The sequence below is a fragment of the Lagopus muta genome, chromosome 2 (assembly GCF_023343835.1).
Source record: "Lagopus muta isolate bLagMut1 chromosome 2, bLagMut1 primary, whole genome shotgun sequence".
Taxonomy (NCBI): Eukaryota; Metazoa; Chordata; class Aves; order Galliformes; family Phasianidae; genus Lagopus; species Lagopus muta.
The window spans coordinates 20,098,677-20,124,414 of NC_064434.1; the positions used below are offsets into that span (position 1 = coordinate 20,098,677).

The following is a 25,738-nucleotide window of genomic DNA, read 5'->3' on the forward strand; positions in this document are numbered from 1 at the left end:
CAGCAGTTTGTCTTGAAAATATTTTGTCAGTAACTTTTTCTCATGCTTATTTATCAATTGTAGCAATTTCAGCAGATCAGATAGGATCAGATAGGACATTGTCCTGCCTTTACCCCAGAGTCTGAGCTAGGAGTACAACCCCAGTGAGCTCCACAGGGCACGTCTGACCCTGACTTTTTGTCTGTGTTGCATAAAAATTGTAGGACTAAGAATGTTGCTGCTATCCATTTCTGAATGGAATGAGCATACAAAGGCTATTTTTATGGAGTTTTTTAATGCTAAAAACTATATCTCAGACAGAAAAAAACCTGCCTGATTGCAGCAAGACAGCTTTATTTGTATTCTAATGTAGCTGATGATGTCAGCACAGTTCTGGCTGTGGTGGTTTGGTGGCCACTGGGAAAGGAAGAGTACAAACCAGTTTAGTTTCCTAGTGAAACATCTCTTATTTTTATTTTTTTTTTTCCTCCAAGGAACTTCCATGTTGTCGAAGTGTATTATAAAATTCTACTTAATTAAACCAGTATACTGATTTCTTCAATTAATGAAATTATTGTTTTTAACATTTTCTGCAAGACACAGTGGTTATTTAAGAATGTAGTCAATACAAAATTGAATCTTTAAGTTGGAAATATTCTGGTAGAGCTAGTGGCAGATGAATGAGAAGCCTTGCCATGTATGACCTTTCTTAGTATTTATTTGTTATATAATAGAATGCTGAGCTATTGAGTTTATTGTGATGTCAGATGTTTTGAAGCAGAAGGGTTCTTAAACCATTTTGAACATACATGCAAGGTTGTCATAAAGTAAGACCCTTTGTTCAGGTTTGATTTTATTAGGAAGAAGTACGGATGTTCACATCTGCGGTTTGATGGCTGTGTGTACTTCCAGTATATTTATTTGACTTTGGGCTATATTTATAGCCCCCACTTGACAGTATTTTTAAAAAGATGTTAAAAGTACTCTGCATGGTATGCAGAAGCGGATTCCCATTATTCACTGAACATGTAGACTGTATTCTTTATCTTACAGATGCAAAAGCTCATGAGAGCTGCTAGAGAAGGTACCAAAGATGGACTTGAAAAGACAAAAGCAGCTGTGAAGAAGGGTCGTTCTTTCATTAGAACTAAGTCTTTTATTTCTCAAGGTATGTGCCTGTTATTTTACTCTGTTGATGTTGTTTCTTCTAGTTATTTCTGAGAAAGGGTGTGAGTAGCTGAGTAGGATTTTTATTTGTACTAGGAACCAAGTACTGGATGCACAGAATTATAGAATCATAGAATGATTTGGGTTGAAAGGACCTTAGAGATCACCTAGTTCCAACCCCCTGCCATTGGCAGGAACACCACTTACTAGATCAGAATGTCAAATCAGTTCTATGTCAGCTAATAATAGTTTAGCTTTCAGTTCAGATCACTGTACAGTCACTGCATCTTGAGTAGTTTTGGATTTAGGGTGCAGTGACCTCTGAATCTGAAAGCAAGGCAGAAGAGTCCACTTAAAAAAATATGAGTGTAATAGATGCTAGCTAGAAATTGGTATATGGGGATTATAGAAATTTGATTAGGGTATTCAGTTTGTCTACTTCCATCCCTTGAATAACTCTGCCTGATAGTGGAAGCTTTATCACACTTTAGTGATTTTAGTTTAAAAAAAAAAAAGTATGGGAGGAGCTGTCAAAACAGGAGTTCTAAATTCAAACAAGCATCAGTCCTCTGATATGACCCACAGAGACCACAGTCCACAGTTCTTTTTTTCATGGGACAGGGAGTAGTAAGAAAACTGAAACTTCTTTCTTCTCCATGGTAAAACTGAGTGGCAGCCTGTTCTTCTGCTTAGGTTTCTGCTCAGCTCATTAAGTGGTTGTAACTTCAGAGCTTTTAGAACTATAGTTTTAAGAAGGCAAAGCCACAAGATTGGCGTAAGATGGTTTTTAGCGAGTAAGCTAACTTAAAGCTGTGTTGTATGTATCTGTAAGGGCTAGTGCACATATCACATTCCTGTCATGGGCTAAATTTAGGGGATTCACAACCATAGGAAAGAAAGTAGATTGCAGTTGTAGTGGTAAAAAACGTATTCTCACCTTCTTTCTGTTGCAAGGAGGAAATGACCTTCATCAGCACAGCAATGTTACAATGGACCCAGCTTTCTGCTTTATTTATCATGAGGTTAGGTAGCAGATGTAGGATATCTGTGGATGGTTTAATACTTTAGGCCACTTACCAAATCAACAGGGAGCGTGTGATAAATTTGTTGATTAAGCTCATAAGTTCCAGTAGCCAACAGAACTGCTTCCCTTAATGCCCTTTTTGTTATCAGCTGCAGTTTCTCTCACAGTCCCTTCTTTCTCCTCTGTTGGTGTCTGGCTGTTTGACTGGCTGTGTGCTGCCACCTACCTCCACACTTCTGTTATGCTTCTTGCGTAAAATTAGTGGCTCTGAGAAATACGTAGGGAGCAATGTGGAATCCTTTCTTCTTGCAAGTGCCATTTTGATACGTTTGGCTACTGATTTTAATTCAGTTTATGAACAGCTATATGGAATTTCTTGCACTGAATTACATTATGAACATGTTTAATTTCTTTCCAAAAATAATTTATTTCAAAACTACAGGCCCTTGACCCTACAGCTTTAGTCCTAGTTGTCACACTGGACAGCCCTGTGCTTGTATCTGTGAAGAGGGAAGAAAGGTCAAGCAGTAGATGCATAGATTATCTGCTTCTGTGCAGTTTTAGGACATTGAACTGTCTTTTGTAAGTTGCTCTGTGTTAGCGTGCTTCACCGATGCTATAGAAATGCTGAGAAATTCCATTTGCATAGTAATTAAGTCCACTCTGTAAATACTGTTCTTGGACAGTTGAATCTTTGTCTAGTTCCTTTTTTTTTTTTTTTTAATTTATACATTCTAAAAGTTGATGTCTTGGTTATTCAATTATTTTTAGATCACAGATCATCATGCCTGGAAGAAGAGGAGCTAAATTTATTTATTGATGTGGACTGTGTGCATACAGAAGCAATTATGACCCCTATGCCTGAAGGATTATCACAACAGCAGGTAGCAGGCTTTTGGAATTTCTGGAGCTCCAAGATTTCTGTTTTAAATATAGAGAACATTCTGCATACTCTCTGAAGTCTAAAGTTTTCTTGTGATTTAAAAAAAAATGAAGTTGAGTCTAGAGAAGTGTCACCCCCTCACGGTCTATATTAATGCTGGAAACTATCAGCATCAGTTTGAATTTTTGACTGAAAATAAATCCTGTGAGTTCATGTTACTGTGTTGTTATGGTAAGTAATAATAGCTGGATGTGAGCTTTTAGTGTTTTGTGGTGTGAAGTCCTGAGTTGGTCAGTACCTTCAGAAAGTGTGCAGCAAATCTAATGGTATTTCTTGAAAACAAATTAAGGAGAGGTTGAAAAGAGTTGTGTGGGCTTTTTTTTTTCTCTACTTGTCAAGTTTTATAAAATGTTAAAATAAATGTTTAAATGAAATGTTAAAACTTGGCAAATTTTAAATAAATATATCCCCTTCAGAAAAGAGAGAGAGAGCTCTTAGTTTGGAATAAACTACTATTCTTGGTTGTTTATCCAGGAGGAGCAGCCCAACTGAGCAGGGATGGAGTTAGGAAAGCCAGAGCTCAGCTGAAGCTAGTAAAGTGTGACGGAAGAAAAGAAAGGTTCCTTATCTCTGTATCTCTATAGGTATATATCTATATCAAGCAGATATATATATATGTATGTATGTATACCTATATAGATATATATAGATGCACATGTAAGAAAAAAGAAAGTTAAGAAAAATAAGGTCTGACAAAGGACACTGAGAAGACTGAGAAAGTCAGTGCCACTTTTGCCTCAGCTTTTACTGATTAAGGATTGTCCTCAGACTTTGAGAGCCTCCAACCCTACAGACAGGTCCTGTGAATTATTACCTGCAGTGGAAGAGGATGCAGCTAAGGGATGCTGGTGCTGTGGCCAGTTGGAATTATGCATGTCCTTAAAACTAGGTGACATGTATGTAGTGGTACTGAAGGGAAGGCCTTTATCATCAGTGCCTTGGAAAAAATTAGGCATCACACTCATCAGTGGTACAAAGTCCAGTAGGTGGCCAGTGTTAGTAGTGTCCTTTAGGAGCTGATGCAGAGCCACTGCTGTTTAATGTCATTAACAATCTGGATACCAGCTGCAAGGCACCTCTCAGCATGTTTGCAGACAGCACTGAAGTGGGATAAGCTGCAGGTAATATGCTGGGAAGTAAGGCTGCCATTCAGGCTGACTTTGAGCTGAAGAGCTAGTCTGACAGAAAATCCAGGTGTTTCAGCAGATTCAAACAGGACTCCTGGTTTAGGGACAGCATAACCCTGTGTGTGACACAGTCTGGAGGACAGCAGACTACGTGGCAGCCCTTGATGTCCCAGTTGTGCTGGATGAACTCCAGAAGCCCCTTGCAACCTGAATTACTCTGTGATGAATAAGCTGACTTTATGAATGTGCTTTCTTTAAACAGTAGGTGGCAGGATAGCTTTTGTTTAAATCAGTCTCCTGTTGGACTTCTACATTCTGCTTTCTGTGACTATCATGTTAGCTTTTGCATCATTTTAAGACTGACATGAAATCTTGTTGTTCACTGTTTATGTCTATATGATACTTTAACTAGCAGAAGTGCTAATGCTTGCATGTAGGCCTCTTGTAAGCTATGAAAATTATGATTAAGTGCTTGTAGGCACTTTAAAATATTTAATTTGTGTATTGTAGAGCCTGAAAAACATATTTTGCAAACATATTGATTCTTTCCAGAAGAATGAAGTGCGACAAAAAGTGGAGATACTATCTCCTACTGGTGCAGCCAATATGTTACACCCAATAAGAAACCGTTAAATCCAGTCTAAATACAAATTAGACACAATGAATTTTACTATATTTATCTTTAAGCAAGGTCTAGCATAATTTTAAAATCTTCTTTTGAAATGCCAGCGCTTGAAAGCAAATCCTTACATGACCTGCATATAACTTAATAATATGAAATACAAATGTGGAGAATTAAAGGCAGCTGCAGAGAATAAAGCAGGAGGCCACAGAGAAGAGAAGCAAATCTGAGATTTGAGTTTCATGGTAACTTATGCTAGTTTAGAATAGGAAAAGAAGCAATTTTGCCTTGTCTTGTGCTTGTGGGAAATGTTGTATTTCTGCCCTCATATTGCTTTCTCCCTCAAACAGAACACCACTTTTGAAAGCCTCGGGATGAGTTGGATTAGAAAGTTCTTTTAGGTGAAAACAAATCCTTAAAAATAATAAATATAATGCATATCAGTTAAAAGTTTTACTTTTGAATCAGATCAATTTCTCCATCCTTCCATGTATGCAGTATGCATTTCAACTGGGGGAGTGGAGGAGGATATCTGATGAGTAGCCTACAGTCTGTAAACATAAAATGTAAACATAAAATGCGATAGTATTTCCTGAAACTCATCTCATTGTGCCAGTTGGTATGAATATAGATAAGGTTTTCACTTGTCTCTAGATCTGCCTGTGTTCATGATGAGGACAGGACAGCAGGCCCACAGGCACACTGGCCCGAAAAGCTGGGAAGTGGGGGGGGGGGGGGGGGGGGAGGGGGAGGGGGGGGACAAAGAGGGAAATGAATAATAAATAGGGGGAAAAAAAAAACAGTGGCAACGATCTGAGAAGGAAAGTTAGCTTACTAATTATGATAACAGAAATACAAGTTAATTAGGATTGAAGCTAATAAACCAAATAGATGAGAGAGAGCGTGTCCCAAACCAAAGGCCTTACTGTAAAGCTGAAGTCAAGATGGCTAGGGAGCAAGCACAGCCAAGACGAGCAGCAAAAAAGAGCAGTCTCATGGCTTGTGGGCAGTTTTATCTTTCCTTCTGAATGGAAAATGGAAATGCAAAATCCTTTGGGGTATGTAGTTGTTCTTCTCTTCTGAGAACCAGGTACCCAGAAAATTGGCAGTCCACAGAACTGGAGCATTTAACTCTTGAACTCCCAGTGCTCTACATGATGTTGTGATATGGGATACCTATAAGAAAAATCGTAAAACCATGACAGCATGGTAATATTGCCACCTTCTACCCCTTGAGCCCAAATCCTGACTTAGATACTTCACTTTACTTTCCTTTGGCCTTGCCTTAAAAGAGCGATTAATTTTTGCTTATTTGTCCCACAAATCAGTCCTATAAAGGTTATATAATATTAAAAAAAAAAAAAAAAAAAAAAATAGAAGCAAGTAGAAAGAAGGATTTCTGCTTGAAGACTGATTTTGAACACCATTAACTTGTTTTATTGTTGTTATTTATTGAAATAGCCAATATCTTCTGTAGCTGTTATTATCTGTATCTAAATTAATATATCTACAATTAAATTGTATTAGAACTAAAGTTTGGAATTTGAACAGTAAACAAAGACTACATTGGCTTGCAGTAACTGTTATTGTCCTAATAATAATTTTAGAGTAATGATAAATTTAATGACTCTTGAAGAAGTAGAGTAAACTAGAAGTAGTTTATTTTATGGCAGTGCCAGAATTGCTTTGTGTTTTTTTGCTTGTTATTAATGTGAAAATTTGATCATGAATATTCCTTGTTACAATGAATATGTTTACCTGAGAAAGCTGTTTTTCCTCAACAGGTTGTGAGAAGATATATTTTGGGCTCTGTAGTTGATAGTGAAAAGAATTATGTGGATGCTCTGAAAAGAATCTTGGAGGTACGTTGTTAACTTTGGCATTTTATGATTTGAGATATGAAAATTAATTGAATAATTAAAATAATTGAAATTTGAAATTAATCCTTAATGAATCTGTAGTGTGACTCTCAGGCTTTCCTACAGATTCTTTATGCCAAATGTTTCAAGAGATTTTATTTGTATATACTGTTACATAAATTGTTATTGTTTCTTCTGTGTATAGGAGACCCCATTTTTAGGTGGTTTTAATCTATGTCTTTTTTTTTCCACAGCAATATGAGAAGCCCCTTTCAGAAATGGAACCAAAATTACTGAGTGAAAGAAAACTCAAAATGGTCTTCTATAGAATTAAAGAAATTCTTCAATGCCATTCAATGTTTCAAATAGCCCTGGCGAGTCGTGTGTCTGAGTGGGATTCTGTTGAAATGATTGGCGATGTCTTTGTTGCTTCAGTAAGCAAATACATCTGAACAGATAATCTATTTTTAGTTTAGAATTGTTATTCAATCGTATCTTTCTGTCTAATTTGACCATTTTATTCCCATGGTCTTCAGTGCCTGCGGCAACTGTCAGAATGTGTATGTACCATTCTGGTAAGGAGCATGTGTCTTCAGCTAGCTTAGCAGATGAGAAGATTGTGGCTAAAATTTTCAGGCTTTGATGAAGCTTTGAGATGCTTAACTAAATAGTTTCTTTTTCAGAGTAGAGTGATTCAAAAACCAACCAAAATTAGTGAGATTGAAACTCTTTATCTCTTAAAAAACACCTACGTTCATTGGACTTAGAATATTTGTTGAGAAAACAAAGAAGAAAAAAAAATCACAGTTAGGTAACGTCCTGAATTCCTCAGTCTGAACTGAGCCTGGAGCACTGATGAAGAATATTTACAAAACACCACTTAATGGAAGTCCATCCAGTGGAGGATTGTTTGAATTAGAGGAAACAAAATGTTCTCTCAATTGGTAGAAAGATTTTATTTCTGTAAGTGTGTGATTGAAAAGGCTACCTACCTTGCTGATTTGAGTATTTTGCTTTGTTGCCTCCCAGCTGCTGGGTTATTACAGCTTTTTCCTTTCATCCAAAAGAGAGCTGGGATCTGTGTTTTTGAGTGCTTTGACCCCACTTTAATAAAAAAGGAATGTTTACTAAAGATTTTCTTTTTAAACCTGATCTGTCTTGTTTTGACTGGAGCAAGTTGGGGCGTATTAATTAGACCAGCTCTGCAAAAGAGAGGGATAATCTTTACTAAGTAAGCAATAGGCAGTGATCTTTCCCTTCATGTGGCAGTTTGCAAGCTGCAACATCTGCTTTCTTGATAAATGCCAGCTGAAGATGGGGCATTAATATGACTGGGACTTCACTTGTTCATCAAATCAGGAAGGTAGGCAGCAGTGCATTACCGCTGTTGATCATGGGATCCCACCAGCTGCTTTGACTCTCACTTGGAGGCCTCTTGATTACTCAGTCCTCGTGCCCTACTATTGTAGCCAAGATGATGCTATTTCTGTAAATTTACATTTTTGTAATTCACAGCTGCTACATCGTTAGATCTCCAGCCTGTGTTTTGTGGAAAAGTTATTTTAGGCATCATCAGTATTTCTGTAGATGCAGCACTAAGCCAAGCAAAAGCCTTCAGCACCTAACAAAATGAGTCCTTAATCTGTCAGGGCTATAAATAATAATGCTTTCAGATGTCTTTTGGGCTTATACATAAGTTTTACCTGCTTTTGTCTTTAGTTTTCGAAGTCGATGGTATTGGATGCGTACAGTGAATACGTAAACAACTTCAGTACAGCTGTGGGGATTCTGAAGAAAACATGTGCCACCAAACCTGCCTTTCTAGATTTCTTAAAGGTGAGTTATTATTTCACTACTGTATTTTCAGGGTGATAACGTGATTTTAGATCTTGCATGTATTTTGAAAAGCAGAGTGTTTTTGTTTTTGCTCAGTTTACTGGCTGGTGTTTGTATGACTATACTTGAGAAAAGACTGGAATTCTTTCATGCCAGGTGACCTTCAAAGAATAGTTCACCATTTGAATCCTCTTATTTGGGATTTATTTTATGTTTGACCTCCTTACTGTGTTGTGCAGAGTCATACAACTATACTTATGTTCCAGATTAAATTCCTATTATTTTGAATTTATTTTTTATTTTTTTTGCAATCTGCTGGGGTGAAATTGAAAGTATTTGTACAGAATGCTTATTACCCTGATGCTTCCAGTAATGTTTATTGAAAGCCTGCCACATGCAACAGAACTGCTGGGAAGTCTTAGGGATGATACCCTATGGAGGATAGGCAGAATCCACTGCAAGGCTTTTAGGCTATCAGTTCCAGCAGTGGCGTAACTACCTCGTGTCACTCCTTGTCAGTACCAGCACTGATAGTACTCAGAGCTGGTCTCACAGCTGAACTCTGAGAACACAATAAATTTCTCTACTTTCTTCTTTTACTTCTGCCCACCTACAGCTAACAGGCTGTGAGCCAGAATCTTCTCTGCTGCTGGCTGGACCAAAAAAAAACAAACCATGTATGTGCCTTGGAAATAAATAGGGAAAAACGAATTGCTGTGAGGCTGATAATAAAAATAGAAAATAAATAGGAACTGGAGCATTATACCCATTTAATGTTATTTGGGTTTTGTACTGTAATGTTTCTTCTAATCTTCTTGGGTTGGGTCATCTGTGATTCTAATCAGAATATTTCCAAATGTTGGAGTGAGTTATACATACAGGGTTTCTGCGTATGTAAATGATTGTTTTTTTGTTTTTATCTACTAGTCCTGATAATCGAAATGACAAATTCTTATATATTTCTTTCCAAACAGAAATTGATGCTCTTTTCCTTAGTTTCTTTTAATAAAGAAAATGAAAGTCTCTTTTCGTTTCTGTAGTACTGAGGTGATTATATTTTCTTTAGATTTTCTCTTAAAAAACACGTTGGTTGTTACACCTCTCTGGTCTCAGTCCCAAGAAACAGTCCAACAGCAGTAAATTAGACTATAAATCAACAAATCACTTAGGAATTTTAGATTTAAGACCCTGAACAAGTACATTCGCTTTATTGTCCTTGATGTTAAGCAGACATTTCATGGTGCTGGTTATGTGAGAAGCATGAAGGTGCTCTAACAGTGTATATATATGTGCTGCCTTGCTGGTGGGGCTCCACCCCAGCTGTACTTTTTTAGGGAGTAGATCTCAGTTGAGTGACCATGCCGTCATTTTAATAATGATTTTTTTTTTTAATATTTTTTTTTAAATGAAAATGAGAATATTTGCAGTCCTGCTGCAATGAATGGTAATTATGTTGAAGAACTTTCAGAACATTTTCCTTTCATTCTGTGACTGATGGAAATACAGAAGTAAACAGTGTGACATTCTTGCATTGCAGCAGTGCCAGGAGTCAAGCCCTGATCGGATTACACTGTATGGTTTAATGATGAAACCTATCCAGCGCTTCCCACAGTTCATTCTGCTATTGCAGGTAAAGAATATTTACCAAATAGATTTACCCAAGAATGTTCTCATTGTGTTCTCATGTGGCTTGCCTGTGGGCTTTCTGGGTAACTGTCTTCTGCTGGAGAGGAGCATGCTGCAGTAGGAGTTACCACTGGATCATGAGGAAATAACAGGGAAGAGAACTTCAGTGCACCATAATGTACTGATCTCTTTGTCTGATTGCACACACTGCAGGAAAATCTCAGTAAATTTGATATACTCTAGGCTGCTAGGCTTATTAAGCTAGATGTAGCTTGTAAGTCCCTTCACATGAAAGCTGTAATTGGAAAGTGCTACTTGTTCATAGCAGTTTAAAATACTAGTAGCAGTGGTGTGGTATTACTTTTTGCTTAAGCAAAATGCCAGACAGAATTCCTTGCTTCAGACCAGCTTAGTAATCTTCCAGCCCATGACAGGTTTACACAGTGAGCGCGAAGTTTGCAGTGTCACACAGGGCAGGCTTTGGGATGAAGGTCCAGGAATTACTGGTGAGATTCAGAGGTAGTTGTGGTGGGAGCATGAGGTTAGGTAGCCGTGGCAAATGTTTTTAAGGTAGCAGAAGAGATGGAGTTTACAATAGTAGGAAGTTGTAGTGAATACATGGTGACTTTTCAGTGCTGTGTGAAAGGAGCATTGCTCCAATTGCTCCTACAGAAGGGAAAGTTTCTTTAGAAGCTGTTGTGACTTCCGTGGTATAAGTGTGGTCTGCCACTTTGGGATGAGCAAGCTTGTCAACATACTAGTGAGGAATAATGACAGTAATAAAGGGAATATAGCACAGATATTATAGATATTTATAATAATATATATTATATAATTTGTAAAAATATTATAGTAGAAAGTATCAGGAAAGTTTAATTTTAAATAATTGCTTATACACCTACTTATTTTAATACTGATTTTCAAATTACTAAATATTACGTGCAACTTGTGTTTATTTGCTTTCTTTTGCATTTGATGTTTTTACATTTATTTTCAGGTTACTTCTCTCTACTTTCTCTATAAATAAGCTGTATGCAACTCCATTCAATATCTTTTAGAAACTATTAAGATATTTTGGAAAATAGCTAAAGCACTGTCTGAATATTCATTAGATATTTATTGGTTTTATTCTTTAAAGAATGTGGCGTTAACATACAATTCCATTGGACATCCTCTGGCCTTTCAGACTTGAATTTGAAGTTGAACTTGTTTTGTTTGTCTGTTTGTTTTATCATTACTCCTCAGGATATGTTGAAGAATACAAATAAAGGACATCCTGACAGATTACCCCTGCAGATGGCTCTTACAGAACTTGAAACACTAGCAGAAAAGCTGAATGAAAGAAAAAGGGATGCAGATCAGCGCTGTGAAATAAAACAAATAGCAAAAGCAATGAACGAACGTTACCTGAACAAGGTTAGGAAATGTATTTGAAATGTGTGGTGAAAGACTTAATGTTGTTGTTAGTTTCTGGCCTTGAATAATCTTTAGAATGGATGCTGAAAGGATGCCTGTGGGCTTTTTTGTGGTGCTTAATACTGTGGGGTTCTAGTGATAGATGTGAGATGTAGGTAATCTGCAGGACTGAATGGGTCTGCTGGTTCTAATCATTGTGTGCTTAGGGGGGAGAGGGGAGAATAGATGCTGAAATAACAGCAATATAGGATAATAAAGTTTCTTGTTTCTGCAGTAAGTTTTCATGCAGATCTCCTGCATGAGAAAATTCAACTTTGAATTTATCCTTGAACTACGGAGTTACTCCTGTTTAAAGGAAGGAGCCAGTTCCTCATACAGCAGTGCTTCCAACTGTGGAGCAGTTCTGGGTGTGCTACGGAACATGTTCATTATCTTCCTTGTTTTAAGGAACATCACAGGCTGTTTCATTCACACACCTGGATCATACAATAGAATAATCTTTAAAGAACCATAGAAGGTATTTGGTGGGAGGGGAGGAACAGTTTTCTTTGAGGTTGTTAGTGGATATCTGTATTGTGAAAACATGTGTGCTTATTTGCACTGTAACTGCTTCTGTCTTTCCTATTGCTCTAATTATTGCTTTAATGAAGTTACAGATAATTGTGCTGTGGACTTACTCTGGGTTGGAATAATGAGGATGTGCTAAAACCATGCAAGGAGTATTTCTGTTTGTGATTCATAGTCTTGTAGTTTTAAGGAGAGAAAGCAGTCAAATGGAATATGCTAGTCTTAACCTATTTATCAAAAATGAGAGACTGAATTTATTATCATATTGGAAGCATATTTCCATTCTATGTGTGTTGCAGGATGGATTTTGTGATTTTACTTTCTTTTCTAGATCTTTACACTCCTGCTTTTTGAATTAGCTACTAATTATCATGTACAAGTGATTGAAGGATTTAAAGTTATAGAATATGCCCTTTAGGATGTGGCCAGATTTCTTTTATCCAATGATCTTAACCATACAGTGTTAAATTCTGTACTGAGAGGACACTGAGATATGTCTTGTGACCTAATATTTGCTTATACAAATTTGGAGCAGTGCCAGATGGTGAAACAAGCAGGAAAGGATGTGGATAGATAGGAGGCGAGTGAGTTACAGGCCATTTCATTCTCTTGGCTGCTGCAGAGATGTCTTTGACTTGTGAGGAACTGGTTCATTCTTGCACACATTGTTGAGCCTTAGTGCTTGAAAGAAAATTGCAGGAACAATTCACATGTCGTGCATCTTTTGTACATGTCATAGTCTTGGCAGTCTGTGGAAATATGTCAGCTGCACTCCTTAGCTGACTTTGAGAGCCAGTGGAGACAGAGAAGGTAAAAGCACTCTTTATCCACCCACTCCTGTGGGAAATGTCCCTTTGGGATGCCTGGAACTGTGCATAGCGTTTAAATGCACTGTGAAAGAAGAAATGAGGGAGGGAAACAACAGGAGCTGTGGAAGCTATGATTTTTTTCTCACTAGACTCCTTTACCAGTATGGAAGACTTTCAGAGGGAATTGCATGTTCCTTATAAAGACTGCAGACCCCTGCAGGCCATACTTCTGGGGGCATATGTCACTGCTGCTGTAAACTTATCTGTAAACGAAAATCAAATCAGTAAAAAAGCATAATTTATTTGGCAAACCCGCCTGGGAGCATTTATATTACTATGGCAAATGGTTGTATTTTCTTTTATCTTTTTTGCTCTGGATGCTAGGTATTCTGTATAATATGTATAATATGGAAAATTGATTGTTTTTAAAACCTAGCTACTCAGCAGTGGAAACAGGTACCTCATACGGACTGATGATATGGTGGAAACAGTTTACAATGACAAAGGAGAAATTATCAAAACCAAAGAGCGACGACTTTTCATGTTAAACGATGTGCTGATGTGCGCAACTGTCAACGTGCGGTAAGACTTCTTTCCTATGTTTTAAATGGCCACCAAAGCTTAAGCTGGAAAAAAATGACAGTGAAAAAGCCTTTTTTTTTTTGCTATGGCTGATGATTTCTCTTACTTGTCATAATGAATAGACAGCTAGGTTTCATATCTATCTATCTAAAATAAGTTGGAAATTACAAGTAAAGGTGTTCTATGCTGATAATCACTCGTGCATTAGTGTTTAGTGGAGTGGAGGCATGCTGCAGCAGGATTTTTTTTTTTCTCTCTTACTCCTTAAATTCACACTGTCACACATCTGTAACTTGACAGAATTTCCAAATTAAAACAAAACAAGAACCAAAGCTAATGCATGTAGCCAGAAAAAAAACTGGAACTTGCTAAAGAAATTCCAGCTGAGGAAAGGTTTTTATCTCTGAGGCCAAACATTGAAGGTTGAAAGCTGAGGTACTTTGAAGAAGGCATTTTTCCACCATGCCTTCTGTTTTAGTTGGCAGTAGCTATTACTGTTACTATACCACTGTGCAGCCAAGGTCATACTCACATTCCAGTCCTGCTTGTATTGTAAAAGCTTTACGTGTTGGTAAATTCTGACAGAGAAGTTGCAGACTGAATCTTAAGCTTTTCTTAAGAATAATATGAGTTGATATCTTAGTTCATTAGTGAAGTGTGAATGCATATTTTTACATTTCTGTGAATGCTTGGTCTTATGTCAGTGAGCAAGAAGTACCTTCTAATGACTGTGCTTCAGAAAATGCACAAGCATTTTAGGGACTGAAGGAGATGTCTACCAAATTTCATGTATTACACCAGTATCCAGTCCAGAATTTTTGGTCCAAAGAAAAGCACGTTATTGAATGTACCCTTTGATTTTGTGGAGCATCAGTCATTTTCAAACTCCCTGATGTGTGCATGCCTACAGATCCACCCCTGGAGATTTAGGCTTCTTCAGAAACTTTACACATGCTGGTGGAATCAGCTCAATTTTCTTGACCACTTTTTGTCAGTTTTTACAGAAATAGTCAGATATCCCAGGAGCCTGGGGACCATTGGTTCCAAACTATAGCTGGCAAGAGACGTATTTACACAGAGTTCATGACCCTCTGTAGGACCTTCTTCATATGTAATCTAGATAACTGGCTTGAACTGGAGACCTAACTTTTAAGAAGCAGGAGTTGGACGAGATAGATACTATTACTAGCAGCTAAACAGCTGTGTGCTGCTGTTCTTTTCTTTCTTTTGAACTAGATCTGAAGCTCATAAATATTTGTTTAACTTGATTTTTTTTCTGTTCATAAGTGCCTCTTCAACGAAACAAAAGCATGACTGTGTTGTGAATAGGTAGCTGACTAGCTGAACCTTGGGATTCAGATACTGTTCCAAGTAAATACACTAAGCTGATTTCTGCCAAGCTTTTAACTTGTAGATTTTAGCCATCTCAGCCAAAATTTTTGTTTCCTTTAGCCTCTTTTGTACTTGATAGTAGATGTTTGCTACGTGTGATTGAATGTGTGAATAAAGGAATGAAAAGAATGAAAGAAACAAATGAAAAATAGCATTAATACCATTTCTATTTCTAGTGAATTCCCCAAGCATGCTGTTTCCTCTGAAATGCCTGTTGTGATATACACTTCTGTTAACAGCAGCTCCTATGTAGACGGCTCTCAGAAACCACAGCAATTGCAAAAAGTCTTCTGCAAAGAGCATCCTGTCCTGTAGGGCTCAGCTGAAATGTTGGCTGGGCAGCCTTTGGGAGGTTGCCTTGACCTGCCTCCTCCCAGTGGTCACTTGAAGGTCCCACCATCCAGACTTTTATATGCAGCAGTTACTACTTTTTGGCACTGCTGAGGTTATTGTCCTGAAAGACAGAAGAATCAGGAAGATGTAGAATGACAGTATTGTCCAAGCACTTAAGGTGTTCAAGTGCATGTTGATCTTAAAAATGGTAATTGATGTTTTGTTATAGAAGTAACAGAATGGAAGATCTGTTTGTGGTAGTCCTGTGTTGCCTGTAAATAAGTTTATTTGCACCTGCACAGCTGATCTTTGCGCTCACAGCAGAAGTTAGTCACAGAAGTCATCCTGATGTGTGTATTTATTTAAAGTTGTGCACAGAACTCAGGCTGATAAACGGCAGATTTAAAGGTTAACAAATGGGATGCTATAAAACACAGGGACTTGACACTGAACGATTTATGTATCTTCCAGCACTTCCTATGAAAGCAGCGGCACTGTTACAACTGGCCAGAGGTATTTATTAAAATGGAGTGTACCACTGGGACAAGTGGAAGTTATAGAGTATGGGAGCAGTGAGGGCCAAGGAGAGAACTGCAGGTTTCCACCCCAGCACTCTGCTGAAAATGTTATTGTGAACTCTAAGCCAAGTAAGTGACAGTTGTTCTATGCTTATAATTTTTTTTTTGTTGAAATCTATATTTCAATTGTGATGGACTACAAAATGGAACTGAATTGAACTTGTGGTGCATGAATTGCTCTGTAACATGACAATAATACAACCTCTTTCTTAGTAAATGAGGAGTGATAGACAATCTCTTGCCTTGCAAAATGAATTACTTGTATTTGTCCTATTTCAGGGTTTTATGCATGAATGCATAAACAGTTCTAGAGTTTTAAGCCACGAATGTGTATGTACATGAAAAAAGGTTTGCTTTGGTGTGGTTTGCTCTCCCGTGGTTGTGCAAACGTTCTCATTCCATAGTTAAAGCAAGGAGTTTTTTTTTCTGTGAAGACGGCGAGCCACCCTCTTGCTGTGGAAGAAGAGCCTGGATACAATTGTTACTGGAGGGCAGAAGTTATTTCTGTGAAGTGGGTAGTATCCTCCAAACGCAGTATCAAGTTCTTCAGGGGAAAAAAAAAAAAAAAAAAAAAGAAAGAATGCTTAATGTTAACTTTAATTAATATTTTTGAAACTATCTTCCAGTAGGTAACTTTTTCCCAGCTTCTCTCCAAAATTGACTTCTGTCTCTGAAGTTTGCAAACTCTTTATGTGCTCATTAATCCCTTCTATAAGCTTGCCAACTACCCTCAAGTGATATGAGTTTCAAAAGTTTACTCAGTAGCTTGCCTTTTATGTGTAAAGAATTATTTTTATATATTTTGTCTAAATATCGTGTTTGTAAGCATGTCTAATATATCTAGATAGTGATCCCTGTTAATGGATTGTAATTTAGATTGCTTTCAGTGCTGGCTTGGGCAATTTTTACACTGCATTTATTTATATTGTGCTCTTTGCCTCATGAATTTTCTCACAGTTATCTTTTAGAACCATCTTAGGGACAGCTGCAGCATTTAATACCCTCCTTATTTTTAGTGGCAGTTAGTGTTGAGCCTTCTGGCTCCTCCCTCTGCAAGTAGCCTCACACTTTTATGGGTACTTGTGTCTCATTTTCAAGGATGTCTTTATTCTTGTAACTCCTTTAAAACATCAAGGGGCTGCTTAAATAATGAGATGAGAACTCTTAAATTATTATTTATCACCTGCTGTATGCATGACACCAAGAATAATGTGCATAAGGGGAGCGTATTAATTAGAATCAGAGTTTCTCTTGTAGGAGCATGTAGGTGGAACAGTTGTGCAACTTTGTGCAGCAGCTTCATTGCTGAATATACCAAGTCTTTCCCAGTCAGCAATATCAGATGGGAAAGTAGGAGACGAGGGGAGAAAAAAAAGAAAATCCTTTATCCAAACCATCCTATAGAACCTGCTTGAATTTCATGGTATGTGGTGACATCACAAATAAATGACTTTGCACATCATGTGTTGTCTCAACCATTAGCTTAAACGGTGCTCAGTAGGTAAAAAGTGAGCAGAACTGACTGTTCTCTTACTAAGCTCTGATCATGTAATTAATTCAGTCTTCTAATAGAAAGGATCAAAAGGTAAAAATTAAAAAGCATAGAAAGGATACTAATTATAGAAATGAATATATCTTCCCCCAATTTTGATCAAACATTTATCCCAAATGATCCAACTAAATCAAAGGTGATCGCTCATGAAAGGGGGAAGAATGTAGTTTTGCTTTTCACCTGTGGTGCTGTTAGCACTAGCTGTTACTCCAAATGCAGACTTGCCTGAATTGGCCTGCATAGACAAGTTTGAAGAGACACTTAATCGTGTTAGTTATTCTGTAGCAGTGTCCTCTTAGTTCTAGCTTTCTTGGCTGCTAAAGATTAAAGAAGCTGAGAAAATAGGCGTCTTGTAGAGAGAAAGGACTGTTTAGACTGTGTAATTGTTCTCTGTTGCTTATTTGCGCTTACCAAAATAGCCAGAAATTTCACTGATAGTGCAGCACAACAAGGACAAAAATGATGTCATCTTCAAATAAAAAAAAAAAAACTTGACCACAAATGACAAAGCATTAAATATGACCTAATCGCCATAAAGTTGTGTTTCCTTCTGCTGTTGAAGTATATCAAGATACTACTGTGGCCTCATACAATGTGGTTGTACTCTATCTGTTATCAAGACAGCTTAAATATCTAATGGTCAGTAACATTTTGGGATGCTACAGGCATCCCAATCTACAGGCAAAATCCTGGGTTCCCATGAGATAGAATCTTGTAGAGCTGTGATTTCAGCTCTTGTTTCCAGTTTATGTGAACTGGAGAGATGCAGAGTAGTGATGATTCTGTGTAAAGGCATTAAATAATGAGGAGACATCTCTTCTATTTCTGGAGAACTGAGAAAGGAGCACTTTTATCCACAGTATTCTAGGTTACATGCGGGTAAGGTTGAGACTCTCATGTTATTGCTGTGATCAGCAAGGATTCTTGATAGTTTTTGGATGTGTGCTTGTGAGGATTACTGGTCTTATTGTGGCTTGCTTTTCTTCACCAAAATTCTTGCTATGAGAAAGCAACTACCATAAGTTTATCTCACTGTTCTTGGTTAAATGCAATTGGCACCTTAAGCTGTCTACCATGCTGCAAGAAAGGATAGGACAGTTTAAAGATACAGACTACTGTCAATGCTACGGAAAAAGTAATAGCTGAATTTTAATTTATTTTGTGTAGGTTGTAATATGCAACTGCTGAAAGGTTGAAAAGTTTTACTAGTACCTATAAGTCAAGGGCATGCTTCAGCAGTGCTATAGATAGAAGAGAAAAAAAAAAAAAAAAAAAAAAGGTTGTGTGAGCATCTTTCTTTAGTGGCAAAAATTATACATTTGCAGCTTTCTACTCAGTTCTGCTTTGTGTAACAGTACTTTTCATCTCTGAATTTTGGAGAACCCATTTATGGGTTTTTCAGTTCATCTCTTTTTAAGCTTTCTTGTCATTTTCCAGGGGATACTGTGTGACCTAAGGGGAAAGGAGTATGTGGGGAAAGCAAAACATTTTTCTTAGCCTGACCTGTTATGCTCTTTCTGTCTTTGATGTGCTTTTGCCTTATTCCAAAACCAATCTCTTTTAGTTAATGAATGTAGAGAAAGATTGAAGCCTCAGCTGTTTGGTGGAGTTCTTGTATTTGTATGGAACTTAGTATGCTTTGTAGTGGAGTAAAGTTATAACTTGTGTTTGTTCCCTGTAACAATATTTGAAGCACAGAACATTTCACTTTTTTTACTTTTTTTTCACAAACAGAAAAAACAGCACTTTATGGTATTTCTTTTTCTTTGAGCAGATCAGGACAAGTCTTGTTCCCTGTATTGGAGTTGGTCTTATTTCAAAAGCCTGTGAGGATGAGCCTCTAGCATCCCAAGCAGAATCATTGCCTTAATGCTGTGAGGTCTATTGTGTTAATTTTCATCAGCTGAACCATTTGCAGGTTGCAAGATGAAGTTCTTCCCACTAAATCCACATTCTGTCACAGTGAGGCTGTTGCTTACTCTATTTTCCAATCCCTTTAATAGTGCTGGATCATATGAAGAAGCTGAGACCCATTTATAGTTGAATATAGCTGAGAAGTTGAATTAATACAGGAAAAAAGGAATATTGTAATTATGAACAGGAAGTTATATATTCTTGATTTTTATTTACTTCTATTTACTTTACTGGAAGAATTGTGTTGTATGATGTATTTCAGTAATTGGTATTTGAAGTGTGTTTTAGGTGGTTATGAAAAATTTGATTTGTTTTTTTTGGTAAGATATAATAAATACTATATCGCTCAGTAAAGTTTCTTAGTGTGACAAATCAGAACTGTGATTCAGGACCTAAAAGGAACTTGGCAAAGGGATTGTATAATATGGGGATAAACTGAGGTAATAAGTGGTTGGAAAGCTCAAAAGAAGAGACAGTTAACTACACAGCTTCAGTACTTAATGTCAGTTAGTGAATTCCATTCTTCCAGACAATTTTGTTGATACATGCATTGTTTTTGCCTGCTCTGTCTAAATTACTGAAAGTGATGGATTCAACATTCACATCTGACCTATTAGTTTTATTTGTTGTCTTTTTTTTCCTTTCATTTTTTTTTCTTTTGTCCAGGGTGATTACAGGTAACCTGCTTATTATGGTCTTGGGAGAATGAACACTTTAAAAGCTCCTGAATTTTAAGGGATCCTGAATTTTATTATTTGTTCTGTCATGGATTTAGATTTTTCCTCATGGGTATGTCTTGATGTTCCGCACCTTGGTTTCCTCACCAATAAAATATGCTGTGCACAATCTGTCTGCAAGGGATCTATTAGAGACTACAGTTCTAAAAACCACCCACATCTGATTGAGTACCGTGGATAATTGTGCTTTCTCACAGAAGAACTGAAGGGTAATCCATGACTGTTTAAGCACAAGCTTATTGCTAACCTCAATTTTAAGTTTTTGTTATTTTAGATTATCTAAGCATTGTAAGTATTTAGGTTAGATGTTAGGAAAAAATCTCTTCTCATAAAAAGTGCTGAGGCTTCCCAGGGAAGTGGTGGAGTCACCATCCTTTGGAAGTTTTCAAGAAAAGGGTACTTGTGGTACTGAATGACATGGCTTAGTGGACATGGTGAGGGTGGGTCAGCAGTTGGACTAGTTGATCTTAGCGGTCTTTTCCAACCTTAATGATTCTATGATTCCAAATTAATCGCTGCATTTGTTATGATGTCTTTTTTTGCCCCCTCAATGATCTGTAGTAGTTGAAGGATCTTACCTGTTGACCATTTCCTTGTTTTATTGTTTATTAGGGATTTTCTGTTCTTCTATTGGCTTTTGAGAAAGCTTACTGCAGGGTTGTATCCTATTGAATGGTATTCATTCAGTCAAAGAGGACAAGCTGAATTTGTGAAAAGAGCGCAATAAGTAAATTAAATGCTGCCAGTGTTCTTATGATGAAAAAGAGGATGGGTAAAAGAATGGTGAATACAACTTATTTTTAATCCAGTCCTAAATATTTCTTTCCAAAAGCTATAAAAAATACAGTCAAAGGCAAATTTGTAATTTTATTGTAAAAATGTGCTATGTTCACTATATTCTACTCTAGAAGAATCAGAAATTGACCTTCACTTGTAGATCATCCTTCTACAAACAGTAACTGAGAATATATCTGTTTCACTGCTCTTTGAAGATGAGTATAGGAACATACTGTTTTTTTCTTAGACCCCAGCATGTATTGTTTTGAGTTTGCAATTTCTTCAAACTGTTGATGGATGGTCAAATGTGGATTCTGTGCTGAGATGAAATCCTGCTTGGTGCTGCCGTGGCAGTGACTGCACTGAGTTTTCTGTTTTCTGATCCTCGAGGCAGCTCAAAAAACAAAGTGAGCTGTGAAAGTTTTTCACACTGTTACATTTAATACTAGGCAGTAGATGCTCCAAGGAAACAAAGAGAGAGAGGCATAAACATATTGCACTGTGTGAGAAGCTTGTGCGTGTCAGCAGCATCTCGGCTTTCTGTTGCTAATCACGTTCATTAGGAATGATACACAGCATAGGCTATTGCATGTGGAAAGAAGTATTTCATTTTAATTGAAAAGATGAAAGAGAAAATGAGCAAGACCCATCTGTACAGCAATATATCATGCAATGATGAGTGTAGGAGATGGCAGTAAAATGAAAAAAAATAATTAGCACATTTTTATTCATGACAAAATTTTATTTTTTGTTTCACAGGTCTGCAGTTCACAATAAAAATTGAACCTCAGCTCTGCTAAACTATGACTTCTTTACTTTTCTGATGGGACTTAGAAGGTTAAATCTGTACTCTCTTCCCATTTGCTTGTTTTTTAGATCTCTGCTGTTTTTGTTTGTTGTCAAACGTAGTAGTAACACAACACTGACGTGCAGACATGATACTTCTGAGTTTCCTTCTGCTTTATGCAATCAGTTCTTGTAGATCTCGGAGTGTTACCAGGGAAACAGGTGGGGTGTCTGATGGGCCACAGTTTGCGCTTGTGCTGTTGTCAGTGTCTCACTCAATGGAAGGGCAGAAGTAGCGCTGCTGTCAGCTGTTGCCATTGAAGCTGACTTTTGCTGGTTTGTCTAATTAGAACTGTAGAGTTAAGGAAGGAAAATAATAGGAAGGAAATAGTAAGTTTTGTCATAGCTTTAAGGCTTGGATGACTGTAATAGAATGTCCAAAGTAAGCAAGACTTAAGTATTAAATGGCATATCAACTCCAGCATTGGTGATAAGGATTTAAATTGATGAAAATAGCATGAATTGCTAGTTGAACCAACTTTCATCTCTGTGACATATGTGTAGACTAACAATGTAAATCTTTGTTTCAAAGCTAGTCTGTGTGCTAAAGCAGATGTAACATGTTCATAAATGTAAACTGCCGTTGATATATGTGAACAAAAGGCCAGAGATTTTAAATAAATCTCACTTCAAACACAGCAAACTGGTGACATGAAATAGTTCTCTACTTGAGAAGATAAGTTTTCAGCTGGTGGATTATGCATAGAATAAATCAGATGCTACATTTTTGTCTCACCTACTTAGGAAGAGACTCTTCTCTTTGTTTTTCAAATGATTTTTTTCATGTTCAGTTCCTAGAATCCTTTTCCTGGTTTGCCAGGGTTCTCATTCACATCTTGACACAGAATGGTGAAAGAAGCTGAAATCTAGCTATACTCAAGGGAGTATGGAAGAGGGAGGTAAAGCTCCTCACAGCATGGTTTCCACATGAGTTACAGATAATCTAGTCTGAACTCCAATAGAAACCTCTGGCAGCTTGGCGACTTGCAGACCTGTCTCAGGATTAATGCAGTACTTTGTGTAAGCATGTTCATGCATGTACTTTCTCTGCCTGTTTATGTTGGTGTTTGTCTTCTCACATCCAGTTCCTTTCTCGCTCTTTACACCCGTGCAGTTGCACTACAGAGGCTGCGTGCAGCTTCTCTTTCTTTTTATGGGGCAGAGGTTTCCAGTTCCTTTCTACCCTCCATTGGCCCCTCTGGGACCCTGAAAGAGGAAGGGGTGAGAAAGAAATGTTACCTCTTTTCTTTCATTCCACAGTCCCTTTTGTTTCCAGGATGTTCCATCCTCATGGAGACAGAGGGACGGGAGGAGCTCTGACCTGTAACTGCAATCAGGATGCAGCCCAGGAAAACACAGCTGTCCTGCTGGTGTACCACAGAGCAACTGCCTGCATGCTCCGTGCCTGTAGCTGCATTGGACCTCCTGTTTTCCTGTCTTCTGACATAACTGTTTCTGTCACCAGGAAAAAATATTTATCATGTTTTACCTCTACAATTCCCCGCACTGTCAGGATTATCTGGAGTTTAATATAATCCCTAAGCCATGCTCATGATGTATGAGCTACTTCTGTTTCTTCTTAAAATGTTTTGCTTGGTGTTGCATAATTTTACTTGTGAGTAGTATAGCACTATAAATTGCTTGCATTTGATACCTTGCACAGTATTTGCAGTCGCAAGCTGTTGATATTATTTGCGCTAATATTATACTCAAGCTGTGTGAATAAGCAGTTTTGTGGTTGGACGGTAATTTTTGTGCTTTCTTTGGTGCTCAGATCTGACACAATATTGGGGTAGGTCTCAGCATTACGTAATTACCACTTAAGAGCTGTCACAAAGGCAAAGCATGTTAAAAAGACTTGCCAAAGTTAAGACCTGGGAGGTTTGTTTCCCAGATCTCTTTTGAGTGTGATTGGTGGCTTCTGGGACTCAGTTCTTTATCTGTGATTAAAGGCCTCAAAAACTCCCATCTTGCATGGCAGTGAGAATAAATACATTAAAGAGTTTTGTAAACTCAGATTATCGGATTCAATAATTAAGTTCCTAGAAATTACTTGTAAATGCTTACATGACTGAAGTGTGATTAGAATTTATTCCCTTGTGGGGGTTAGGCTCAATAAAGCCTCCTCATGTTTATGATAATGCTTCTCATGTTGGACAATGATGATGATATGTCCAGACTGTACTGGTAATTAGGCCAACTTCTAAGTCTGAATTCACTAATTTATGTTCTGCTGATCTCAGGATTTTGTTGCTTGTCGCTTAGTAGTGTGTGTATGTGCTGCTTCTTCCTGTACAATGTTGTTAATAGCACTGATAGTTATAATTTAGGGTCATGGTATAAAGTTACATGAGTACAGCTATTCATCTTTTTGTTGATGGCTGCAAACTGAGCTTTTGTTTTCTAATATTATTCCTGGTTTTCCATTTGCTTCTGTTTCCAAACCTAGAGACCAGTACAACCCTGTAAACATTATGGAGTTTGGATCTGATAGTTTTATGAAACCAGAATTGAACTAGATTTGAACTACAGCAGCTCATACTTTTCAGGGGTACGCAACCATTGAGATCATGAGTTTGATCTGGCATAAAAGAACGAAATGTGATTAAAGAAGAAGTCTGCTTTTATTTTTTTCCATTCATCTATGGGCTTGTTTGCCTTCAGATTCTCTCCCTGAAGCTGGGGTTTTGGGTTCCCAAGACTACTTTTTTGGTACTTTCCTGGAATTTCAGTCAGCTATTGAAACAGTGTTGTCAAAGAAAACCTGAAAACAAAACCTGCACGCATGCTTTGCTGAGGTGCCTATGGAAACAGGACCAGCGTGTGTAAGCAAGGCAAAAGGCACAAATAGGAGTGGTGTCGTGGGAGGAGTTGTCAAGTGCTTGGCTTACATAACTGTGTGTGCAGGAAGCTCGTTCAGCATCTAAAAATAAAATCCTTGTTTTCTTTGTCACTGGCTGTAAGATTTGTAAAGAATTTTCTGACAGAAGGACTTGGAAGGTAGAAGAAGAGACTTCCACTGCATACTGCTGCCGTTGGGTACAGCAGGGCAGTTTTCACCACCCGCTTTCCAGTGAAAGTGGGATGTTTTGTTAAAAAGGTTTTTTGTTTTTGTTTTCAAAGGGAAAGGATGTAGTATTTAGCAATGAGCATCAGTATCAACTGTTAAATAAATTACAATATCACCAATGTTCCCAGTATTCTTAATCTTTTTCCCAGCTGAGTTGATCAGTTGCTGAGATATGATGAAACTCAAGCCATCTATCATATAAATAATCTTTTCTATTTGCATCAATAAAACTAATTCCACTTGACCATCTTAGGGAGAATATTTTTTTAATCTATTATCTATAGCAGCTAGAAAGAGTTTGTCCTCTGTATTTTGCATTGCAGTGTATTCAGAAGTGCAGGATCTTATACCAAGTTGTATAGGAGGAATTCCTAAATTGCAGTAATTGAATTTTGGACCTTGAAGGTTTTCCTTCTGTAAATTAATTCTCAAGATCTTTGGAAAACTAGAAACTATCTTCCTTAAGGTGTAAGACTGCCTCTGGCCCCAACCTCGTCCTTCCTGAAGAGCGAACATTATAAACTGAACTGTGGGGTGCTCTCTGTCTGCTGTTCCTTTAAGGAAAATCACAGAAAAACTTGCAGGAAAATCCCACATCTAAAACAAAGCAATGGAGCAATTCTGATTGCATGGAAATATTTTTAAATATATTATTGCCACATCATCATTTTTAATACATTTAGGATAAACTGTCTCATGACGTCCTTCCAGTTTATTGTGAAGTGATCAAGAATTCATCTGGTATCATGATGATTTCATTTCCAGCACACTGCACAAATGTATTAGGTTGAAATGTAGACATAAGTGTTGTGGAAGGGACTTGTTTTTTAATTATTTGTTCTGAGTGCGTAGTTCTGTTCAAGTAGCAATGCCTTATGCCTTTCTCAACAGCAGCTTTTCAAGTTACCTCCTACATACATAACTTCTCCTCAGATCCTGGATGATTTTTATGCTCAAAATGAGGATTGAATCTTTTCCAAAT

At 37.5% G+C, this 25,738-nt stretch overlaps 1 protein-coding gene across 7 annotated transcripts in view; it reads left to right on the plus strand.

Moving 5' to 3' along the window:
- ARHGEF10 (Rho guanine nucleotide exchange factor 10) overlaps positions 1 to 25,738 on the plus strand; it is a 111,514-nt gene that overhangs the window by 38,976 nt on the left and 46,800 nt on the right. For 6 of the 7 annotated variants that reach the window (XM_048936864.1, XM_048936869.1, XM_048936870.1 and 3 more), the window contains 9 exons: positions 1,033 to 1,147; positions 2,942 to 3,054; positions 6,647 to 6,724; positions 6,976 to 7,155; positions 8,441 to 8,557; positions 10,095 to 10,187; positions 11,429 to 11,599; positions 13,412 to 13,557; positions 15,754 to 15,929. In XM_048936864.1, coding sequence (XP_048792821.1) covers positions 1,033 to 1,147; positions 2,942 to 3,054; positions 6,647 to 6,724; positions 6,976 to 7,155; positions 8,441 to 8,557; positions 10,095 to 10,187; positions 11,429 to 11,599; positions 13,412 to 13,557; positions 15,754 to 15,929 — 1,189 coding nt within the window. The remainder of the gene's footprint in view (positions 1 to 1,032; positions 1,148 to 2,941; positions 3,055 to 6,646; positions 6,725 to 6,975; positions 7,156 to 8,440; positions 8,558 to 10,094; positions 10,188 to 11,428; positions 11,600 to 13,411; positions 13,558 to 15,753; positions 15,930 to 25,738) is intronic. The other variant, XM_048936868.1, reaches the window with a different exon arrangement.